Source organism: Diabrotica virgifera, chromosome 5, assembly GCF_917563875.1.
Source record: "Diabrotica virgifera virgifera chromosome 5, PGI_DIABVI_V3a".
In the NCBI taxonomy this organism is placed as follows: Eukaryota; Metazoa; Arthropoda; class Insecta; order Coleoptera; family Chrysomelidae; genus Diabrotica; species Diabrotica virgifera.
The window spans coordinates 7,197,363-7,213,892 of NC_065447.1; the positions used below are offsets into that span (position 1 = coordinate 7,197,363).

The following is a 16,530-nucleotide window of genomic DNA, read 5'->3' on the forward strand; positions in this document are numbered from 1 at the left end:
TCCGTTAATGTTTAGTTTATTGTATTTCAAGTCTGCTCTACTCTTTTTCTCTTGCAAGCTTGAGATGATTAACCAGTTTTTTCCTATGTTCCTGTATTTCCTTTGGAAAGTCCTCATTGATTATCCTGGAATCTTATTGATCGGGATTATCCAAAAACTCTATAGTCACTTGATGTCTTGATGCCTAGGTGCAATACGAGTGCTGCATTTGTTAATTCTGGTCACAAATAAATTAAAAATCGACTTTCTTACCATTAAAGTTTTGCGAGTAAAACGTGTTAACAATTTTTGTTTTTTTTTTTCAGAAATATAAATTCCCTCATGGATTTTATGTCGTCTTTGTAGCTAAGCCTGATGATTATGCCTGTGATAAGGGTTCCGGAAATTTAGACGCCGTTACAAATCCAGATCGACTGAAAAGCATTAAGTTAGTAATTAAGCCAAGTATTACCTACTCTGATTATGTCAAAGCTGTGCTTTTTACTTTGGGATCTGTAGGTTAGTATTGTGGAGTACAAGTTGGCAGAAATATCTGGAAATTGCCAAGGTCAGACAGATCGAAAACTTTGATTACGCGACGTTGTCAGATCAATCGAATTTCAAAGGTTTTTCGGATTTTTATTTGTTAACTGTTTCACAATAAAATTTCTTTCTGCTTCTAGCCCGATCAAAGAACTATCTGACCAAAAAAAAATTAAGGAAGAATGAAAATTTGGGAATAGGTAGTTGAAATTGTCTATTATTATATAAGGAAAAGTTAACAATTCTACATCCCCTCCATTTTACAAAAATGGAGGGGAATACCCTTTCTCGGAGGTGAAAAAGTATACATTCAAAATAAGTTCGGAATTGGATAAAATGATTAATTCTAAGCAACTTTTGTTCTATAGAAATTTTTCAGTAAGTCATTACTTTTCGAGTTATTTGCGAGGGAATATGTTCATTTTTAACAAAAAAAAAACATGTTTTTGGACGGTTTTTCGCAAATAACTCAAAAAGAGAGACGTAGGCCTGCTGCTCCATATTCTAAGTGACCAACAACGAGAGTTCATCCCTCACACCGCAACTGACGTGAATGGATTAGGTGACTAGGGTCATCTGGCAAATAAAAGATGAAGTTTTCAATTCTAATAGCAACATTAATAATATTTAAAAATATTAAAATATTACTAAAAGATTTTTAAATTGAAAACTCTCGTTGTTGGTCACTTAGAGTATGGAGCAGCAGGCCTACGCCTCTCCGATGATGACTCCAATAAGAGTCGAAAATCGTCGATTCAGAATGCTGGACTGCGCTCCCTATTCTAAGTGAAAAATAAGATTGTTTTGCCTTCGCATTGCAACTGAATAAAAATGGAATTTTTATTTTATTTTTATAGTTATTCGACGATTTTATCTGGCAATGTCGCAAATTTACTGACTTCGTGTACAATGCATTTTATATGGATCTTTACTCTTTGCACTGACGAGTTAAACTGAAGTCCCCTCTCCTTGATTTGCTACTTGAGTGACCTTCGCGATTTCAGCTATACAGGGTGTCCAGAAACTCTACCGACAAACGAAGACAGGAGATTCCTCAGATAATTTTAAGACAATTTAACCCAATTCACCTAGTCCGAAAATGCTTCCTAAGGGAGCTAGAGCTCTTTGAAGATGACGTCATGTAATTAGTTTTTCTTAAATACCTCCAGAACGCTTCTATTTAGAAAAACGAAAATTGGTATGCCTATTTACTTTCCAGAAATGAATCGATTCCATCCATTGCGAATTTCTTGTACTGTCATAGGCGTCGGTTTTGGGTTGGGCAACGGTTATTTTATCACCTAACTTTTTTGTCTTTAATTTTTAAGCATTTTGGACTCTGAATTATTAAATTGTAAGGTATTCTAGTACTAAAAGGTACTTTTACTTTAAGTCGATAGGATACACCGTTTTCTGGAAAAATCGATTTGAAAATTTTTCGTTCTTTGAATTTAAAAAAAAAAAGATTAAAAAAAAATTATTTAGAAAGATGAAAATTGGTACATTTATTATATTCCAGAGATTAATAGATTTCATTAATGGCGAATTTCTAGTACAAGTCATAGGCGTCCGTTTTGGGTAGGTCAACAGTTATTTTATAGCATAACTTTATTGACTTAAGTATTTTTGAAACTAGATTATTCAATTATGAGATATTCGAGTACTAAAAGTTACTCTTGATTTAAGTTGGTAAAATACATCGTTTTTTTTTTAATTTAAAAAATTTTTTTTTTTCAAATTCCCCAAACTAAAAACTTTCAAATCTATTTTACTGGAAAACGGTGTGTCCTACCGACTTAAAGGAAGAGTACCTTTTAGTACTAGAATACCTCACAATTTAATAATCCAGTATCAAAAATGCTTAAAAGTTGAAGACAAAAAAGTTATGCGAAAAAATAACCGTTGCCCTACCCAAAACGGACGCCTATGACCGGTACTAGAAATTCGCAATGGATGGAATCGATTCATTTCTGGAAAGTAAATATGTATACAAATTTTTGTTTTTCTAAATAGAAGCGTTCTGGAGGTATTTAAGAAAAACTAATTACATGGCGCCATCTTCAAAGAGCTCTAGCTCCCTTAGGAAGCATTTTCGGACTAGGTGAATTGGGTTAAATTGTCTTAAAATTATCTGAGGAATCTCGTGTCTTCGTTTGTCGGTAGAGTTTCTGGACACCCTGTATATGTACAAGTGTAGTTCAAAAAATAAAGCGCTTTACCTTATTTTTACCACTTTTTTGTTTTTTAGGAGCATTTTACATAATATTCGGACTTCCGTACTTCATATACTCGGTGAAAAAATCTCTGCCTAGGGAAATGGCGTATGTTGATGGTAACTTCCCAACAACTCCCAGTGCAAGTAAGTCTCAAAAAGGTATTTTGGGTTGTACGTGAGTGGTATATAACTTCGTTATATAACTTTGTGTTAGTAATTAAAATAATGTGTATTTGGTAGAAGGAATATTGATAGAATAATGCTGCACTAAAAAGTTTAACACTTACATATTTTTTTTTATTCACTTTACTTACTATTTTTCTAATAATAATATTCTAGTTTTGTGTCTCTTTGTACCTTGAAGGTGTTGTTATTTAACCTCCTAGGTATCGGCTTGCCAAGCTTTCTGCTTCAAAATTTTGCACATGAAACTCATTATGAAGGTAGATAAACGATAAGAAGAATGCTATATTGTTATATCGTCTCTTACTGTTATTTGAGCACTTTAAATAATGTTTTAATCATTAGTAATGGAACTTTTTAACTACCCCCGTAGATATTATTGATATTATCAGTAGTATCGCTTGTGGTAGGGGAGCAAAGTATGCTAAATGTGCAGTCAGTCGAGCGCTTTGGGGACCTATTGGGTTGTGAAGAGTAGGTCCTAAAACCAAAAAAAGTTAAGTAAAGTTTTCCATTTTAGTGGGGACTTGTCCATTTTTAATTTAATTTTCCATTTCCAACAATCGTTTTTTTTAGATTATAGCGCAATCTATCCACAATTCGAAAAAATGTCTCGAATAAAAGTTACTTATTTTTATGTAAGGAATCCAAATCTGCAATAAAAATGGGGGCTCCCATTTAAGATTTTATAGTAACTCCCCACCCGTCCTCCGTGGGGGATAGTGTTTGGTATCATTCGATAGATTTTTGAAAAATATTGAGTACGTATTTTTTAGTTTTTCGATCTGTCATTCATTTCGCGAAATATTCGCTTTTTTCTTGTGAAACTTTGGGACTCACCCATTTCCTTACGCCCCTCTCAAATTGTCAGCTTTTTGAAATATACTGTGTTTTGCATGTACTTAACTTAGCTTGTATCTTAATCTGACAATTTCGAGTTTTTCTAAGGACAGATTTTTTTCGGCCCCCTCCTTAACGAAATCCCCTGCATTAAGAGCCAATATATGGTAGAGGTACATTTTCAGGGTACAAGGTTTCTCCCCATGTAATAATCTGACGCGCTCGAGTAACTGCCAAATCCCCGCTTGGTCTCCCCTACCATTGATTATAGATCTAATAGATTATTTGAAAATTGACTGCATTAGTCATTTTCTAGTCTGAGCTTATGGAAAATATTCTATCTTCTTTTTTTACCACTGTTGAGCTGCTTCCCCCCCTTGCAGAAATTAAAAAACAAATAGCGCTGATTTACGAGCTGTCTATGAGCTTTCATATCCCACAAATAAAAAATTTTGAGCTCGTTACACTGGGCAAATGAAACTATTAGGTCATATAATTTGAGAAATACAGAGAATACTGAGAAGTACCAGATGATCATAAATCAAAAACTAGAAAATACTTAAGAAAATAGAGAAGGTCAAAACTTTGAACTATTATGGAACTACTTCAAAGAGATAATACTAAATACAGCGACAGAAGTATGTGGAACAAGCAAAAAGAGCAATAAAAGAAAGCAATCTGCATGGTAGAATGAAGAAATAAAACAGTTAAAAACTGTTAAAAGAAAGAAACATGCTTGGTAAATATACTTACAAAACAAAACACCAGAAAACTACGAAGAATATAAAAAACACAGGCGACTAGTAAAAGAACTGGTTACAAAAGCAAAGATGTACAAATGGACACAATTTGGAGAAAATATGGAAACAAACAGTAAAGAGAATCAAAAACTGTTCTATGGAGTATTAAAATCAATGAGAAAAGAAAGAATTCCAGAAATAGAAAACATAAAGAATAAAACTGGCGAAATTCTTACAGAAGAAAATGAAATAATGAACAGATGAAGAGAATATTTCCAAGAGCTGCTACAAACTCACTGCTATCAAGAAGAAAACAATGTAGCGAACCAAAGAATAGAAGTAGACAATGTAGACCCTATAACCATAAATGAACTGCAAGAAGCTATTGCAGAAATGAAAAACGGAAAAGCACCAGACTATGACAGAATAACCAGTGAAATGATAAAAAAATGGGACAAAATGCAACAGAGCTATTATTAAAAATATTTAATGCAGTTTGGAGAGAAGAAACGATACCGATGGACTGACAGAAGGCACAGATAGTGCCGATTTATACAAAGAGCACACAGATTGCAACAATTACAGAGGAATAACACTGTTAAGTACTGCCATGAAAATATACGAAAAAATACCGAACAAAAGAATAATCGAAAAAATTGACAGCACACTCGAGGAATCACAAAGCGGTTTCAGAAAAGGCAGAAGCACCCAGGATCATATATTTACAATCAAGCAAATAATAGAAAAATATCAGCAACATGAAAAAAAAATGTATATGGCTTACATAGATCTTGAAAAGGCTTTTGACACGGTTCAAAGGCAAACATTATGGGAAATATTAGAGAAGAGAGGTATAAGTAACAGAATGATAAGGGTAATTAAGAACATTTACTACGAACGAGGGACTAAGACAAGGAGGAGGATTAAGTCCAACACTGTTTATAATTTACATGGATGAGATAATTAAAGAATGTAAAGTAAAAGTGAAAAAAATGCATGTGGGTTATAGAAATTTAAGAAGAGTAGACATTTCAGAAGGAACATTCGCCGATGACGTCGTCATATTGGACGAAAATGGGAAACGACTACAAAGAAATATAGAAATATGAAATGACAATTAATAAAAATAAAACAAAAGTTATGGTCATGAGGGAAAAGGAAGAAGAAGAAGAGATAAATATAAAAATAGAAGAAGTAAATATAGAACAAGCACGAACATTCCAATACTTAGGAGTAGAATTAGAAGACAACGGAAGACAGGAAACAGAAATTAACAATAGAATTCAAAAAACAATGAACCTATACCATGCAATGAGCAATAAATTCATAAATAAAAAAGAAATAACACGAAAAACAAAAATTAATGTGTTTAAGTCAATATACAGAGTGTAACGAAAATACAGGTCATAAATTTAATCGCATATTCTGGGACCAAAAATAGTTTGATTGAACCTAACTTACCTTAGTACAAATGTGCATATAAAAAAAGTTACAACCCTTTGAAGTTACAAAATGAAAGTCGATTTTTTCCAATATATCGAAAACTATTAAAGATTTTTTATTGAAAATGGACATATGGCATTCTTATGGCAGTAGCATCTTAACAAAAAAATTATAGTGAAATTTGGACACCCTATAAAAATTTTATGGGGGTTTAGTTCCTTTAAACCCCCCAAACTTTTGTGTACGTTCCAATTAAATTATTATTGTAGTACCATTACTTAAACACAATATTTTTAAAACTTTTTTGGCTCTTAGTACTTTTTCGAAAATTCAGTTTTTATCGAGATATTTTGAATATTTGTCAAATCCACCACATATTTGTATATGGTTAAGTACGATTATGGAGACTTGGTAATAATATGAAAATTTATGTATGATTTACATTTTTAGGTATATTTTGAACCGTATTAAAAAAGAAGCCATATCTCGATAAAAGTTGCCTTCTCGAAAAAATACAAAGAGGCAAAAAAGTTTTAAAAAGATTTTGTTTAACTAATGGTATCGCAGTCATAGTTTAATTGAAGCGTACACAAACATTTGGGGGGTTTATAGGAACAAAACCCCCATAAAATTTTTATGTAAACATATTAAAAAAGAAGCCACAACTCGATAAAAAATGCCTTATCGAAAAAATACTAAGAGCCAAAAAAGTTTTAAAAATATTGAATTGAACTAATGGTACCACAATAATAATTTAATTGGAACGTACAGAAAAGTTTGGGGGGGTTTAAGGGAACAAAACCCCCATAAAATTTTTATGGGAAGCACAAATTTCACTATAATTTTTCTTTAAGATGCTCCTGCCATAAGAATGCCACATTTCCATTTTCAATAAAAACTCTCTAAATAGTTTTCGATATATTCGAAAAAATCGATTTTCATTTTGTAACTTCAAAGGGCTATAACTTTTTTTATGTGCATATTTGTACTAAGGTAAGTTAGGTTCATTCGAACTATTTTTGATCCCAGAATATGTGATTTAATTTATGACCTGTATTTTTGTTACACCCTGTATAGACCTGTACTAACCTTTGGTTGCGAGTCATGGGTACTAACAGAACGACAAAAGAGTAAAATACAGGCAGTAGAAATGAAATACTTTAGACGAGTTCGAGGAGTTATCAAAAGAGATAGACTACGGAACACTCAAATAAGAGAAGATTTGGAAATCGAGTCAACGTTAGAATTTATAGAGAGAAGGCAACTCAGTTGGTGGGGTCATCTTCAGAGAATGGATCAGACAAAACCGGTGAAATAAATTTGGCAGGCAAAAACGCAAAGAAGAAAGAAGAAAGGTAGACCACGACAAACATGGGATATAACACTAGTCAAAATAATCGAGAAAAGGGGAACAACGTGGATAGAAGCAAGTACGCTGGCTAGAAATAAGAAGGAATGGGTCAAAGGGCCTAGCCGGGTAAGATGATGAAAAGTGCCCCCAACTCGATTCGAATTCCATATAGGTCACCGTTTAGTATATATGGTGAAAGTAACTTTCTGAAATTTTTAGCCCCCTGGGTGGTCATGTGACCCACCTAGAGCCTAATTAGGCTTTTTATGTTTTTATTTTTTATCTCAGCCGCATCGAGAACTAGCGAAAAACTTTAAATAAAAAATTTGTAAGATTTAAAAAGTTCTGTGCGAAATTTTTTTTTTTAATTTTGACGGGAAATTTATATTTTAGAACGATTTTAAAAATTTAAATGAGTATAAAAAAATAACTAAGACATTCATTTTCACGAAAAAAAATATATAACGTGTATTTTTGCATAATATTTCACCCTGAATTTTTTCAAATTTTTAAAATTAGTGAAACGCACCCTCAAAAATAAAATACCGCATTTTTTCGGTTTTTTTTCGTTTTTTGATACAATTTTATACATATTTTTCAAAAAAGGTAACAACGTCACTGAAGCAGGTAAAAAATTTAAAAATAATTGGGGTTTGCTTAATAAAAATTTTTTGTAACACCATCCATTTTCAAGATACAGGGCGTTGAAGAAAACACAATTTTACACATTTTTTACGATTTTGCTGAAACTACTGGCAACATTGTAATAAAACTTGGCGGGTTTTAAGAGGAAGTTATTGTGCATGTTTTGACATAATACAATTAAGGATTTGATATTCATCATTGGCGCGCTTAGGGGTAATGGTCTGAACTTTTCAAAGAAAAAAAGATAGTACGCCACTGACATATTTCAAATTAACAATCATTTTTAAATTCCTCATTCAATTTGCGATAAAAAAAACTATCTTATCATTTTTTCATACGGGGCGCCGTTTTGCTGCAAAAAATAAAATATCTTAACGCTTCCAAAGTATTCGAATTAGTTTTTATAATGGATGTACGAGTTTACATATGTATACTACATTCGCTCTCGCGAGATTTTTTTTGACACATTCGGAATAGGAAACATACAACACAAAAATTCCTACCTCACACTATTAACTGCTAAAATCAACTCAAATCAACTTCATCTTTCATTAAAAAAAGAAGAATTATTAGAAATAGTGGGAGTGTCTACTAATCTCATAAAATTTTGTGAAGTTTATTTCTACAAAATATTTTTATTTTGTACAATAAATAATTTTCTCATTTGCTATCAATACATTATAATGGTTTAAATAAATAATTATTGATTGGCGTAAGGTTTATGTTATTTTTATGTCTGTTTACTATTAATAATATTGGATATGAGCAGGTGCGTTGGTTTTGTAGTAATTTCCAATCACTTCTGACAACTGAACTTTTCTAAAAAGAAATTACTAACGTCAGTGTCAAAAAAAATCTCGCGAGAGCGAATGTAGATAGATGTAGAAACTACTAATAGAAGTTCGAATACTTTGTAAGGGTTAAGATGTTTTATTTTTTGAATAAAAATTACGCGTCGTATGAAAAAATAGGAAGATAGATTTTTTGTCACAAATTAAACGAGGAATTCAAAAAGGATTGCTAATTTGAAATATGTCAGTGGCGTACTATCTTTTTTCTTTAAAAAGTTCAGACTATTACCCGTATACGAGCCAATGATAAATATAAAATTCTTAATTGTATGTCAAAAAATGCACAACAACTACCTCTTAAAACTCGCCAAATTTTATTACAATGTTGCCAGTAGTTTCGGCAAAATCGTAAAAAATGTGTAAAATTTTGTTTTCTTCAACGCCCTGTATATTGAAAATGGATGGGATTACAAAAAATTTTTATTAAGCTAACCCCAATTATTTTTCAGTTTTTTACCTGTTCTAGTAACGGTATTACCTTTTTTGAAAAATATGTATAAAATTGTATCAAAAAACGAAAAAAAAAACCGAAAAAATGCGGTTTTTATTTTTAAAGGTGCGTTTCACCAATTTTAAAAATTTGAAAAAATTCAGGGTGAAATATTATGCAAAAAATACACGTTATATATTTTTTTCGTGAAAACGAATGTCTTAGTTATTTTTTTATACTCATTTAAAATTTTAAAATCGTTCTAAAATTTAAATTTCCCGCCAAAAATAAAAAAAAAATTTGGGACAGAACTTTTTAAAGCTTACAACTTTTTTATTTAAAGTTTTTCGCTAGTTCTCGATGCGGCTGAGATAAAAAATAAAACATAAAAACCCTAATTAGGCTCTAGGTTGGTCACATGACCACCTAGGGGGCTAAAAATTTCAGAAAATTAGTTTCACTATATATGCTAAACGGTGACCTATATGGAATTTGAATCGAGTTGGGGGCACTTTTCATCATCTTACCCGGCTAGGCCCTTTAAGATTAAGTTGTTTTTGTATTGTATTAAGTCCACTTTACATAAACAATAATTGGACAAGAAATTGACAACAAGTTATTCAAGGTCAAATTCGGCTTATACAAAACACAATTCTACATCCAATTTTGCCGTGAATAAAAAGAAAATAAAGAAATTTGACAAAATAAAACATATCCAATTGTTCTATTTCATCAAATTCCTTCATTTTCTTTTACAAACCATACATTTTGTACTCGTCAAATTTGGCCTTGATTAACTTTGTCAATTTCTTGTTCAATTTATTGTTGATGTAAAGTGGACATAACATAATGTATTGTATTGTATGTAATGTATTGTCGCCTTACACCACTATGTGGTAAAAAGGTTTTTTTTTTTGAAAATATACAGGGTGTTTGGTAAAGAATGGGCCATAGCTTAACTTTAGATTCCTGAGGTTAAAATAGGTCGATTTAAGTTATCTTACCTTAGTACAAAAGTAGATAATAACCAAAATACAGGGTGTCAAAGTTAAACTTTTGTTTTATATATTTTTGAATATTTCCTGACAGGCATAGGACAACAACACGAAATTTGGTAGGTGGTGCTGGTATTGTACAATCTACTAAATTATGTTAAACAAACGTTTCTGGCTACTGCCAGAGGCGTACGTCGGGGGAACGTGACTGGTTGACCCTTCCCAAATTCTACGCCACTGGCGGAATTGCTATTTTAGTGAAATTTTTTGATTTTCCAATACTTTCTATGTAAAAAACATACTCTTTATTCGTAACGATTAAGCCATTAGTTTTCGAGATATTTGAAGATAAAAACGAAGGAGCATAATACATTAATCAAAATAAGTGTGCCTTTTCATTTTTAACTTCAAATATCTCGGAAACTAATGACTTTATCGTTACAAATTATTTTGTATTATTTGCATAGAAAGTATTGGAGAATCTAAAAATTATGCTAAAATAACAGTTTCATCAGTGGCGTAGAATTTGGGAAGGGTCAACCATTCACTTTCCCCTGTCGTACGCCTCTGGTAGTAGCCAGAAACGATTATTTAACATAATTTAGTAAGGCGTACAGTGCCAACACTTTCTGCCAAGTATCACATTGATATGTCAAATTATTTTAAAGTAGTCTTTTTTTTAATAATTTATTCTTTATTTAAAACCTTAAGAACTATGTGTGCCCGGTATTATAAAACTATTTGACATATCCTTATGGTACTTGGCAGAAAGTGTAGATACTGTACAACCTACTAAATTATGTTAAATAGTCGTTTGTGGTTAATACCAGAGGCGTACGACAGGGGAAAGTGAATGGTTGACCCTTCCCAAATTCTACTCCACTCATGGAACTGCTATTTTAGCATAATTTTTAGATTCTCCAATACTTTCTATGCAAATAATATCCTCTTCATTCATAACGATAAAGTCATTAGTTTTCGAGATATATGAAGTTAAAAATGAAAAGGCACACTTATTTTGATTAATGTATTATGTTCCATCGTTTTTAGATTCAAATATCTCGAAAACTAATGGCTTTATCGTTACGAATGAAGAGTATGTTATTTACATAGAAAGTATTGGAGAATCAAAAAATTGCACTAATATAGAAATTCCGCCAGTGGCGTAGAATTTGGGAAGGGTCAACCATTCACGTTCCCCCGTCGTACGCCTCTGGTAGTAGCCAGAAACGTTTGTTTAACATAATTTAGTAGGGTGTACAGCACCAGCACCACTTACCAAATTTCGTGTTGTTGTCCCATGCCTGTCAGGAAATATTCAAAAATAATTAAAATAAAACTTTAATTTTGACACCCTGTATTTCGGATATTATCAACTTTTGTACTAAGGTAAGTTAGCTTAAATCGACCTATTTTAACCCCAGGAATCTACAGTTAAGCTATGGCCCATTCTTTACCAAACACCCTGTATACAGGGTGTCCCGAAAAGATTGGTCATAAATTATACCACACATTCTGGGGTCAAAAATAGTTCGATTGAACCTAGCTTACCTTGGTACAAATGTGCTCATAAAAAAAATTACAGCCCTTTGAATTTACAAAATGAAAATCTATTTTTTTCAATATATCGAAAAATATTAGAGATTTTTTATTGAAAATGGACATATATCATTCTGATGACATGGAACATCTTAAAACAAAATTATAGTGAAATTTGTCCACCCCATAAAAATTTTATGGGGGTTTTGTTCCCTTAAACCCCCCCCCCCCCCAAACTTTTGTGTACGTTGCAATTAATTCATTATTGTGATTCCATTAGTTAAACACAACGTTTTTAAAACTTTTTTGCCTCCTAGTATTTTTTCGATAAGAAAGTTTTTATCGAGATGCGGCTTCGTTTTTAATATATTTACATAAAAATTTTATGGGGGTTTTGTTCCTTTAAACCCCCCAAATGTTTGTGTACGTTACAATTAAACTATTATTGTGGTACCATTAGTTAAACACAGTGTTTTTAAAACTTTTTTGCCCCTTAGTCTTTTTTTGATAAGTCCCCTTTTATAGAGATTTGGCTTCTTTTTCAAAATATACCTAAAAATGTAAATTATAAATAAATTTTCAGATTATTAACAGGTTTTTATAATCGTACTTAACCGTATACAAATATGTGGTGGATTCGACAAATATTCAAAATATCTCGATAAACAGTCGCTTATCGAAAAAGTACTACGAGGCAAAAAAGTTTTAAAAACATTGTGTTTAACTAACGGTGCCACAATAATAATTTAGTTGGAACGTACACAAAAGTTTGGGGGGTTTAAGGGAGCAAAACCCCCATTAAATTTTGATGGAGTGCACAAATTGACTTTAATTTTTTTTATGATGCTACTGCCATAAGAATGCCACGTGTCCATTTTCATTAAAAAATCTATTAAAAGTTTTCGATATATGAAAAAAAATCGATTTTCATTTTGTAACTTCAAAGGGCTGTAACTTTTTTTGTGTGCACTATTGTATATAGGTAAGTGAGGTTCAATCAACCTATTTTTGACCCCAGAATCTGTGGTATAATTTATGACCAATCTTTTCGGGACACCCTGTATAAATAGTGTTTTAATCACGGTCATGGAACTTTTTAATCACCCCCGTAGATATTATTGGTATTATCAGTAGTATCGCTTGTGGTAGGAGAGCAAAGTATGCTAAATGTGCAGTCACTCGAGCGCTTTGGGGACCTATTGGGTTGTGAAGAGTAGGTCCTAAAACCAAAAAAAGTTAAGTAAAGTTTTCCATTTTAGTGGAATTATACTTATTGAATTAAATTTTTAATTTAATTTTCCATTTCCAACAATCGTTTTTTTTTAGATTATAGCGCAATCTATCCATAATTCGAAAAAATGTCGAATAAAAGTTACTTATTTTTATGTAAGGAATTTAAATCTGCAATAAAAAATGGGGGCTCCCATTTAAGATTTTATAGTAACCCCCCACGCGTCCTCCGTGGGGGGTCGTGTTTGGTGCCATTCGATAGATTTTTCAAAAATATTGAATAAGTGTATTTTTCAGTTTTTCGATCTGATGTTCATTTCGCGAAATATGGCGAGATTCGTATTTAAAATATTAAATTTACCCCCCACCCTTCTCCGTGGGAAGTCGTGTTTGGTATCACTCGATAGATTTTTGAAAAATATTGAGTACGTATTTTTTAGTTTTGCGATCTGTCATTCATTTCGCGAAATATTCGCTTTTTTCTTGTGAAACTTTGGGACTCACCCATTTCCTTACGCCCGGTTCAAATTGTCAGATTTTTGAAATATACACTGTTTTGCATGTACTTAACTTACCTTATCTTAATCTGACAATTTCGAGTTTTTCTAAGGACAGATTTTTTTTCGGCCCCCTCCTTAACGAACTCCCCCGCATTAAGAGCCAATATATGGTAGAGGTACATTTTCAGGGTACATGGTTTCTCCCCATGTAATAATCTGACGCGCTCGAGTAACTGCAAAAATCCCTGTTTGGGCTCCCCTACCATTGATTATAGATCTAATAGATTTTTTGAAAATTGACTGCATTACTTATTTTCTAGTCTGAGCTTATGGAAAATATTCTATCTTCTTTTTTACCCCTGTTGAGCTGCTTCCCCCCCCCCCTTGCAGAAATTAAAAAACAAATAGCGCTGATTTACGAGCTGTTTGTGAGCTTTCATATCCCACAAATAGAAAGTTTTGAGCTCGTTACACTGGGTAGGAATTTAATATTTCAGTGGAGGGGGGGCGCTGACTCGCCTCCTCCCACTACTTAGAAATAGGGATTTTGAATCGATATTTGTGGCAGAAATGTTTTATCTTTAATAACTCAAAAAGTATTGATTTATTTTAATACTTTATAACAAATTTGTCCCTCTATCGATTTCTAGAGTTATTTTTAATAAGCTAATTTTCACCCCCGAGACGGGGTGGTATTCACCACCAGGGTAAAAGCGCAAGGTTGCACCAAGTTAGTTTTGTCCCTTGAGGTATCGTCTAACCACTCACCAATTTTCGTGAAAATCTATGGAGATTCACCGAAATCGAAGGTAATAGTTGATTTTTACCTTCAGTGACCGGACTATATAAAATAAATTGCAATTCAATAATCGAAATATTTTGCGAGCTCATAAATTATTAAGTGATATGTGGTCGCAAAATAATTAATTTTATTTATTTTAAGTACAATTCTCTCGTATGTTGGGAAGATGAGGAGGTTTCTTGCGAAGTGATTGTAGCTCAATAATCGAAATGCGCGTATTTTAAGAGTCTATTCTTAGAATTTATACGCGATAACATATATTTTAATTTTTCTTTAACATTTTTCTCTTGAGTTGAATCAATTAAAGGGTTGTTTGGGGGTTAAGGGGACGAGCTCAAAAATCAAAACTATATAACTTCGAAAGCTCATAAATAGCTCGTAAATCTGCCGTAAAGATAGATTCAATATCTCTTTTTAAGTAGTGGGAGAGTCTGAGTCTGAGGAATATTTTTTATTAGATTCCTGCCCAGTGTAACGAGTTCAAAATTTTTAATTTGCGGGATATGAAAACTTATAAATAGCTCGTAAATCAGCACTATTTGTTTTTTAATTTCTGCAACTGGGGGGGGGAGCAACACAACAGGGGGTCTTTTTTTACATTTTTGACTATATTTTAATACACTCACGTGACAGAAGATTAGTTTTGGTAAATTGTATAATTAAATTTTTGTAGTGTAGCATATCACGACCAGTTCAAAGTGGGAAAATGTGAATAAATGTAGAAGTAGATTGTATGTGGATAATATAAGGTTTCCGCAACATACAAAAATGTAGAATTGTAGCCAGTGATGATGTTCGCAGATTTTTAATAGCACTTCAAAAATCCAACGTCTTTACTGTTAAATATAATATAAGCAATAATTTATTGTGATTCGTAAATTATGTAATCGAATTATCCCGTAGTTGACACCAATATAATGGATATTTAAAATGTATAGTTCAAGTGGAAATCGGTGGGACTGGGCATTTTATCAATGAAATTAGATATGTCTAAGACACTCCAGAAGCCGCTAACGATAAGATGTTTTAACATCGCATTAATAATTGTAAATTAGTCGACAGATATTAGTACAGTGAAAATAATAAGTCGAGAACTGGACGATAATGATTATAAAGAATAAATTAAAAGTTTTTTCTACTTTAATGACAAAAAAGCAAGCTCATTAGCAAAACCCAATTCAAAATTATTTTGCATATCATATTTGAAACATTATTTGGTTCAAAAATCTCATTTTTGTTGGCAAAAAAATATATTAATTTGTCTGGACTAAATTACAGTTCTGTTTATCTTAAAAGGGATATGTTACTATCAACATTTACACAGTGTTGCCAAACTGAATTTTATTATTTTGGGTGTAAATTTTCCCACCGATCTCCGTATTCAAAATGGCCCTACTCCCAGAATTCAATTTTTTTCTTAATTTTTTCACGTTTTGTGTGATTGAAAAATAAGATAAAAGCGAAAAGTATCAGATACAGAATTCACCATTATAATAAAAATTAAAATGGTAAATAATTATTTAAATCTGAAAACTTTTTTGTTGGAACTTCTTTCTGGTACATCCTTAATCTCTGACTTTTACAATTTATAAGACAACATACGACGGATAAAGAAAGCGAAAAGGACTCTACAATATGCAGTCACATTCCGCTTTCATTCGTCTAGGAAAATTTTTCACATGAAAAATAATTTATTGGAATTTGATTGATTGTCAAAAAAAATTTCTCAACAATAACAATTCTACATTTTCGTATGGTGTTTGAAACAATAATTTAAATTGTGTTCCCAAATTCACTACACAACCACAACAAAAACACTGATTGTTACCAATGAAGTGTTAAAAACTGTTAATTGTGTTTTTATTATTTCACCAGGAATTGTCAGGTTGAAGATCTCGAAAAAAACAAATGGCACAGGTACATTTCAGTTATAAATAATATTATTTGTTCCTAAACTGCTTGTATTGTATATACATTGAAGGGTAGAGTAATGATGGGGTACGCAGGATGGTCTGGTTTAGTATTATCAATTCTTTTTATTTCTTTTATAGCTGGTACATTAGTTTCTATTGTCCTCATGTTAAAACTTGAAGATCTTTTCCAAGCAACTTTTGATATGTTTTTGATCTGTGTTAAATACCATTTTTGAAAATTCGATTTCTGTGCTATGTTTTATATACCTTGACTTAACCAGTCAATCGATCATCTCAGTACTGGCTTAGAATTTTAGAAGCACCCAGTACT

General features: G+C 32.1%; 1 protein-coding gene across 3 annotated transcripts in view; it reads left to right on the plus strand.

The window, feature by feature from the left end:
• LOC114340333 (SID1 transmembrane family member 1) overlaps positions 1–16,530 on the plus strand; it is a 73,121-nt gene that overhangs the window by 25,021 nt on the left and 31,570 nt on the right. For 2 of the 3 annotated variants that reach the window (XM_028291170.2, XM_028291243.2), the window contains exons 6-7: positions 306–498; positions 2,771–2,881. In XM_028291170.2, coding sequence (XP_028146971.1) covers positions 306–498; positions 2,771–2,881 — 304 coding nt within the window. Of the gene's footprint in view, positions 1–305; positions 499–2,770; positions 2,882–16,161; positions 16,204–16,530 lie in introns of all 3 variants that reach the window. The other variant, XM_028291105.2, reaches the window with a different exon arrangement.